Here is a 7,904-nt window from a genome sequence, read left to right on the forward strand (position 1 = left end):
CTGCTGCTAGGAAGAGACAGGGACCAGGTGGGCAATAGCTCTGGTTTTAATAAATACATCTTGACCTCCATCCGCTGGCACCATAAATTATGTGAGAAACCCGTCCGAGACAGGGTGGGTGCAGTAAACAAGGGCCAGAAGGACTTTACACTATGTACAACGTGGGCACGCTGCCCGCCGGCCAGGGGGGCTTGGAGTGGCAGGGCAGCGGTGCCCCAGCCTCCATGAGCCTGGCCACTGCCCACTGGCACAAGTGGGTAGGGCAGTCCTGGCATTGCAGTCGTGCTGAGATGGGGTGCCCAGGCTGGGGGCCAGGCCGTGTGCACCCCACTGTGCTCCTCTGTGCCCCCCACCCTGCACGGGCAGGGGCAGGAAGCAGTGGGGCCCCCCCATGCCACCCAGCGTCGCTGCGTGCTTGCCCTGCTCTGGGCAGCCCTCACTGCTCAGTGGCTCCGTGACTCCACCTTGGCATCCTGGACCTTCTCCCGTGCATCTGAGGGGGCATCAAGGGCTGAGGGGGGGAAAAGTGGGGATGAGAGATGGGCAGAGCGGGTGCCAGGAGGGTGCGTGGGGTGGTTGTGCCAGCCCTGGCTCAGCAGCAAGACTGGGAGGTGCAGGGACTGCCACAGGGTGTTTGGGCAGTGGTGCCTATGAGTGAGCACTGCACTCACCACGGCACTTGGCACAGCAGGGGTTGTCCCTCGTGGCAGGGCTGTTGCAGGCGGATGGGGGGCACTCCTGGCGCTGGCAGTGCGTCTCCCCCGACTGCAGAGCAGAAAGAGCAGCTGAGCACCAGGGTGGGGGGACAGCAGCTCCTCAGGGTGCAGCGAGTGTCCGGGGTGCTGCTCTCCCACCCATTCCCAAAGCCCTGGGGACTGGCACAGTGGCACCTTCCCTTCCCCTGGTGCTGCCCTAGGCCGGCACACTCACCACACACCAGCACAGGATACACTTCATTTCTCCGAAGGGGGGCACAGAGGGGTGCCAGCTCTCGTTGTTGAGGTACCAGCGCCGCCCGAAGCGGCACGCCCGCGGTGCATCTGCCTGCATGGAGTCAGCCAGCTCCGGGACACTCTTCTCTGGGGCTGCAGGAAAGGGCACTGGGAGGATGCCCGCCTGTGGCGTTGCCAAGCGGGGCACACAGGAGCTATGCAGGGAGAACGGAGGGCAGGAGAGGGGTGCAGGTACCTGGGCACTGTTTGCAGCAGTCAGAGGGGCTGGCACGTATGGGGTTGGCACAGGTGAGCTGTGGGCACTGCACCTTCTCGCAGTGCACTTCACCTGTGGTGCCCTGCGGGGAGGGCACAGGGCTCATGGGGGGCACAGGGCAGCCAGCTCCCCATGCCCTCCTTTGAGCCTCCCTACAGTGCCCTGGAACTGAGGGCACCCACAGGGGCCAGACCAGGTTAGGGGGCACGTCTGGAACCCACACCCACCTTGCAGATACAAATGGCACATTTGATGAGGCCAAACGGGGGCACGACGGGGTGCCAGCGGGTGCCAGAGCCTCGCCATGTCTTGTCGCCGTCGAAGTAGCAGCCTGGAAGAGGAAGAAGAGGAAGTCACAGCCCTTGTGACTCAGCCTTTGCAGAGCTGACCCCTCAGCCCATGCCCACAAGGACCCACCCTCGCTACTGTCCCGTGCCCGCTCCAGCTTCAGCTCTTCCTGCTCTGTCTTCTTCTCTACAAGGAAGAGGAAGGCCATGAGGGGGTGCACACGGTGCCAGCAAAGTCTCTGAAAGGGACCTCCACCTTGTTTTCACAAGGAGCCCCACCAGCCACCCCCCAGGTACCTTCACAGATGGGGCAGCACAGCTCCTCGGGGTGCACCTGGTGGGTACAGTTGAGGGGCTGGCACAAGATGGGGTCGCAGATCACTGTGCGTTTCTGGAGACAGCAGAGATGGGCCTCATTAGAGAGGGGCATTACTGATGGGTGCTGCCCCTTCAGCACAACCCCCAGTTCATACCTGGCAACTGCAGATAGAGCACTTCTTGTCATAGTCAGGTGCCCAGCGGGTGCCATGTGCCCGGTGCTGACCCTCAAAGAAGCAGGAGTTGGGGTCCTTCTTCAGCTGCTCCAGGTCCCTGGTCTTGGTACTCTCCGAGAGCTCAGCCTGCCCCAAGGACTCTCCTGGGGCCAGGCGGGTCCCTCCTGCCTGGCACTGGTTGGGAATGTGCACCTGGAGGGGGCAACGAGCAGGAGGTCACTTCCCATGCCCATGCCTGGCTGCCTTCCATGGTCAGGCTGGTGAAGGAACCACCCATGACCACAAAACACATCGGGCTGTACCGCTGGGACCCGGTAACAGAGTGATCCTGTGCCCTTCCACCCTGCTCCAGGCAGTGCCACCCGGCCACAGGCAGCAGTGGGGGTGGGTAGGGGTGCCCTGCCTGGTGAGGACCTACCCGTCCCCGCATCTCCCCGTTGGGGTGTGCCTTGGTGCTGACTTGCAGGAAAGCAGTGCCCTGGGCCAGGTGCTGCAGCAGGTCGGCATCCAGGTCCTTCACCACCCCCTGAGCCTGTCGTGGCAAGAGGGGCACCAGGGTGGGGATAAGGCCTGGCCCAGCCCCTGCTGGGCGGTGCCCTGACCCGGTGCCCACCTCACCTCAGTGCTGTAGAAGCCCTTGAGCAGGCGCTTGTGCTGGTGGGGGCGGGTGCCCATCTCCCCCAGCTCAGCCACCCCGTGGATGTGGGCACTGACTGTGCCATCGCTCGGGCGCCCCAGCCCCGCCACCGAGATCTCGTAGTGCAGGTGGCAGTGCTCATCCAGCGAGAGCCAGGCATGTCCCCCAGCGCCACTGTGCACCGGGGGGGACACCAGCTGCCCTGCCAGTGCCACGGGCATCTCTGCGCACAGACAGGGACAGGGAAGGTGTGGGGGGTGTGTGGGAGGCTGCCCCACTGCCCCCCATTACCACCCCGCGTGTCCCTGGTACCTGTGTAGCGGGCGAGCAGTCCGCTGTAGGGCAGGGAGATGATTTGGCCCCGCAGTTCACCCTCTGCCCAGTCTTTGGTGGCCACGTTGAGGAAGAGCTCATTTTGTAGAAGCATGTGGGCATCGCGGGCGCTGGGGCTCTGCCAGGCACCCCAGGCCTGCCACCCGTGGGAGACCATGCAGATTGGGACAGGGACTCACCCAAAGTCCCCATGCCAGCCCTCCCAGCATCGACTAGTGCTCACCTGCCCATCCTTGTAGCTGGGTGTCATGTCAAACAGGATGTTCCTCTTGCTTTTCCGTCGGGGTTTGGTCTCCAGTGTGATGCCCACCACCTCGCTGGCAGTGCCCACCACCTGCACCTGTGGGTGGGGTGCCAAAGGACAGTGTCAGGGTGGCAGATACACCTGGGACCCTCGAGAGGGAAATGGGTGCCCACCACTCACCTGGTACTCCAGGGTGCCGTTCTCATGCAGCGCCAGTTTGGCTGAGCCCACAGCCCCGGTCTTGGTCGGCAGCAAAGCGTCTGCTCCGCACAGCACACTTTGGATGGCTTCAGTCCGGGGAGAGAGGCACAAGGGTGGGTGAGATTGGCACGGGGGTGAGCACAGCCATCCCCCTGCACCCCAGCGTGCCTGCCCTGTGCTCACTGTCACAGCTGCGGCGGGTGGTGATGGTGCCAGCCAGCCGGCGTGCGTGCCGGCCCTCCGTCTCAGCCACGATGCGGAGCTGCCCCTGCACCAGCCACTGCAGCTCCTGGGCAGACAGGTCGCTCAGCACCTCCGCAAAGTCGGGGTCCTGGCAGGGGTGTAGAGTGCCATGGATCAGCCCTGCTGCTCTGGGCACCGTGGCTGCCAGGGCATGTGGGGGAAGAAAACGCTTTACCTCCACAGTGATGTTGGCATGGATCTCCCGTAGCATCTGGCCCTGGTGCAGGATGCGGACCCTCAGTGGGACCCACGGAGATTCTGGACATGGCAGAGGGGAGAGGACCCGCTGGACCTGGTGTCTGCAACCACTGTCAAACCTACACCTCTGTGCCTGCCACCTCCAAACCCCTGGCACTTTCTTGCCAGTTGTCTGCCCCTGTGTACCTGGGCCCTTATCATTCCCTCCAGCATGCCCTGAATCCTTGCAAACCCGCAGTGCAAACCTATCCTTCTTGCACATTGACCCTCACACCCCATATACTCTGCAGTACCCCCAGCCCCCTGCATAGGAGCACAACCATTCCCTCCCCACCAGGCACACTCCAAATCACATACCACACTGTATGCACCCCTCACCCTCCACCCCACTGGACACACAGCCCCTATACCCACCCTGAGCCCCACACCCAGCCCAGCCACCCATCCTCACCCCACAGATCCTGAGCCGCAGACATGCCATGCACTCCTCTGGGCAGTGCCTCCCTCCCTCCCTGCCCGCCCTCACCCCTTGCTCCAGGCTCCAGCAGTCCCCGGGCCATGAGGATGAAGTGCAGGTTGTTCTCTGTGTCGCTCAGTGTCAGCATGGCCATGCCCCCAGCACCCAAGTGCAAGGGGTTCGACGAGGTCAGGATGGCACCGAACGTCTCTGTGCAGGGACAGGGACAGGGACATGAGGGACATTCTGGTGGGCATCCGCTGGGTGCACATGCAGGAGCTGGACTCACCTGCGAAGAGTGCCCGGTGCTTGAGGATGTGCCCGTGGACCTCTCCGGAGGGCTGTGCCCGTGTGATGAGGGACACACGGAGCTGTTCCCCCCGCAGCAGCTGGACGTTGGCTTTGGACACCGTCCTCCACATCCCACAGAGCTGCGGGTGATGAACGGAAGGGCTGGGCGGTGGCTGGGGGGCACCACACCCCCGGCAGGGCTTGGAAGGGGCACCGTGCCCGCTGCCCTGCCAGCCCCTCTCACCATGCCATCCTCGGGGGCAGCGCTCTTCTGCACGGGGTGTTCAAACAGCACGTTACCCTCGGGGTCACTGAAACGCACCCGGCTCGGCCGGCCCAGCCTGCGAGCAGGTCAGGGGTGAGCAGGGGCCGGGACCTGCCCCTGCCTCCCCCTCACTCAGCACCGGGCACAGGGGGCACCGCAGAGGGCACGCAGGGGTCACCGCGGGTTTGGGGCGGGCAGGACAAGGAAGACGCTCTCCTGGGGTGCCAAGGGCCAGGCTCTGCCCGCCCATTCCAGGACTAGCCCAACACTGCTGTCCTGCCAAATGCCAGCTTGGCATGGATTCTCTGGGCTCCCCTGTCCTGGAGCGGTGTCTAACCGGCACAAAGGGGGATGAGGGGCTCTGCCGGGAAAGGCACCACGGCAGGACCCGCGGGGAGCTGAGTGCTGAGGCTGTAAATAAGGAGCATTTTCGGCTCCGCTTGGCTCTCCCTGTCAGAGCTGGAAATTAGTCACCACTTTACTATGCAAAGGGGCCTGGAAGCGTGGAAGAGCAGAAGAAACTGGAGCGGGAAGGAGGGAGGGAGAGGAGAGGCTCTGCTGCTGGCGGGCATCCGGGGAGGGCATGGCAAGCATGGGGAAGCCTGGCAGCAGTGCCAAGGCACTGCCCTCCAGCAGAGCCTGCAGGGTGGCACAGCAGTTCTGCCAGCTGCACCCACGGGAGCCCTGGAACTGTTCCCATTTGTTTCCAGTCCAGACCTGGAGGCAAATGGGTGAGGCTGGGCCGACACTGTGGGTGTGCCGAAATTCTGGCTGCTGACCTAGGCTGGAGCCCAGCACACTGCCCCCCCTTCTCCAAATCTATCACTCTGTCAGCGCAAGGCTGTGGCACCATGAGGGGATATCAGAAAGGAAACTGAGGCATGAGCACTGCTGCATCTCCCCCTTTTCCTGCTGTGCCAGGCTGGACAGGGCACAGGGGGCAGGACTCACCGCTCGTAGCTGATGGAGAAGAGCAGGGAGGAGCGCAGCAGGGTGAAGCGAGCCTTGGCCACGGCGCTGGACGTGGGGTGCCACGGCTCCGGGCCACTCGTCAGCAAGGCCACAAACTCTGGGGAGGAGATGCTGCTGCTGAGGGGAAGCACTGGGGGTGCCCCACACTGCTGCTGTCCGGGTGGGTGGCTCACCTGTGCGGGCGTCATCGCGAGCCAGGCCCTCGGAGCTGAGGTAGGAGCGGTCATTGTAGGGCTTGTCCAAGTCATCCTCCTTGTCCTGGAAGTACTCGAAGGTGTCAAAGCGGAGTGCAGGGCTCTTCTCTGGGGGGCCTGGCAAGGTTGGCATGGGGTGGACACAGGAGGAGATCATCATACAGGCTGCTTGTGCCCAAGAGCTTGGGGTGGGGGACAATAATAAATCACCCCTTTTGAGATAGACCAAGATGTGCCCTGTGAATCACTATGGGGCTCTTAGCTGGGGCAGGCTGTGCACAGGCACATGGTCAGGCAGGGCATTTAGCCCTGTGTGCCTTCCCTGAACTCCTTTCAGGCTGTTCCCATCAGGGCTTTCCCCTGCCCATTGTATCATGGGCACTGGTGACTTCCATAACAAATTGACCAGCCCTTTTCAGGGGCGTGTGCAATGCCCCCTTTCTCAGGCCAGCAGGGGACCCTGGGGGACTGGTGGGGGCTCCCTGCAGAGAAGCAGCCACTCTCCTCACCTTTGGGGCAGGTGTGACAGCAGTGTCCAGGCAGCAGCGTGGCCCGGGGACAGGTAGGCACGGGGCAGTCCTGTTTCATGTTCTTGCAGTTCACTTTCCCCACAGGCTTCCCGCGGTGGTTCCTCTGCTGTGGGGGGCCAAGAAGACCCCAGGAAAACCGTGCCAAGGTGTGCCAGGCCATTTCTAGGTGTGCCAAGTCATGCCCTCCCAGCACAGCATGGCTTCCCCCATATTTTTCCATCTGGAGCCCTGGACACCTTGCACAGTCCCCAGCTGCCTGTACAGCAGCCAAACCAGGGCCCCCTCCCCACAGCCCCCGGGCTCCTGACCAGCTGTGCGTGGCCCGCCAGCCCCGGCCTCGGGGAGCTGCTCGGAGGGAGGGAGGGAGGGAGGAAGGGGCCCGGAGGCCATCCCCGAGGAGGGGGAGGAAGAATGAAGCCTGATCCTTTAAACCCCCCTTCTCCTCCCCCCTGCCGCGGGGGAGAACATCCAGGTGTCCGGCTGGCTGAAGGGATCCCGCTTCCCTCTTCCATGGGAATGAGAGGAGCGTATTGAACTGAAGGGTGGAACTCCCTCCTTGCCAGCCCCCTCCCCAGCAGATCCAGGTCCTGGGGGGGTCTCCCAGGGAAAGGGGCGTGTGGGGGCACTCACCGGCTCACAGTGACAGATAACGCAGCGCATCACCCCGAAGGGCTCCCCCAGGTCCGGGTGCCACGTCTCCTCCAGAGCATAGAAGTGCCCCCCGAAGGCGCAGCCTGCGGAGACCCCACCACCACCCACCGCCGTCCCCAGTCACCTCCGGGCCGCGGGCACCCCCCTGCCGCAGCCCGGACCGGCCGGCACCGCCCCGCCGCCCGCTGCGCTCCCGGTGCCGGTGCCGGTGCCGGTGCCGGTGCCGGTGCCGGTGCCGGTGCCGGTGCCAGCCGGGGGGTCCGGGGCGGGACGCGGGGTGCCAGAGCAGGGGGTGCAGGAGTGCGATGCACGGCCGGGGGTGCGGGCGGCAGGGAGGGGGTGCCCGACGCGGAATGCGTGACGGGGGGTGCGCGGAGCGGGGGAAGGAAGGGTGCGGGGCAGGGGGCTCCTACCTGCCGCCCCGCCGGGGGGCAGCGGCTCCGTGTCGGGCCGGATGGGCAGGGCGAGCTTGGGGCGGGCGGCGCGGCCGGGCAGCGGCCGGAGCGGGAGCAGGGCGAGCAGCAGCAGCGCGGCGGCGCGCATGGTGCCGGCCGGCCGGGGCGGGCGGACCGGGACCGGAGGCGGCGGCGGCGGCGGGGAGGGGGGGCCGGGCGCTGCCGGGCGCTGCCGCCGCCTCTGCCCGGCTGCCGGCTCCGGCTCCGCTTTATAGGCGGCGGCATGGGCAAGCGGGAGCTGCG

The 7,904-nt window shown here is 65.0% G+C and overlaps 1 protein-coding gene across 1 annotated transcript; it reads right to left on the reverse strand.

The window, feature by feature from the left end:
* Positions 1-23: 23 nt before the first annotated feature.
* CHRD (chordin) lies at positions 24-7,904 on the reverse strand. Its single transcript, XM_041718080.2, has 23 exons — positions 7,620-7,904; positions 7,186-7,289; positions 6,535-6,661; positions 6,005-6,142; positions 5,811-5,928; positions 4,839-4,935; positions 4,593-4,734; positions 4,373-4,513; positions 3,824-3,906; positions 3,589-3,736; positions 3,385-3,491; positions 3,184-3,300; positions 2,940-3,096; positions 2,609-2,850; positions 2,409-2,522; positions 1,970-2,182; positions 1,794-1,887; positions 1,627-1,683; positions 1,437-1,540; positions 1,189-1,291; positions 931-1,085; positions 672-765; positions 24-511 (listed from the first exon to the last, which is right to left on the reverse strand). Exons 1-23 carry the CDS (start codon positions 7,747-7,749, stop codon positions 444-446), a joined length of 2,853 nt encoding a protein of 950 aa, XP_041574014.2. The 5' UTR covers positions 7,750-7,904; the 3' UTR covers positions 24-443.

Source organism: Taeniopygia guttata, chromosome 9, assembly GCF_048771995.1.
Source record: "Taeniopygia guttata chromosome 9, bTaeGut7.mat, whole genome shotgun sequence".
Lineage (NCBI taxonomy): Eukaryota > Metazoa > Chordata > Aves > Passeriformes > Estrildidae > Taeniopygia > Taeniopygia guttata.

What these genes read in the sequence shown, in the direction of transcription:
- CHRD (XM_041718080.2), bottom strand. Translation starts at nt 7,749, where the DNA reads ATGCGCGCCGCCGCGCTGCTGCTGCTCGCCCTGCTCCCGCTCCGGCCG. An exon ending in GCCCCCCGGCGGGGCGGCAG is followed by an intron (nt 7,290 to 7,619) that starts GTAGGAGCCCCC and finishes GGGTCTCCGCAG; the next exon opens with GCTGCGCCTTCGGGGGGCAC. An exon ending in GCTCTATCTGCAGTTGCCAG is followed by an intron (nt 1,888 to 1,969) that starts GTATGAACTGGG and finishes TGCTGTCTCCAG; the next exon opens with AAACGCACAGTGATCTGCGA.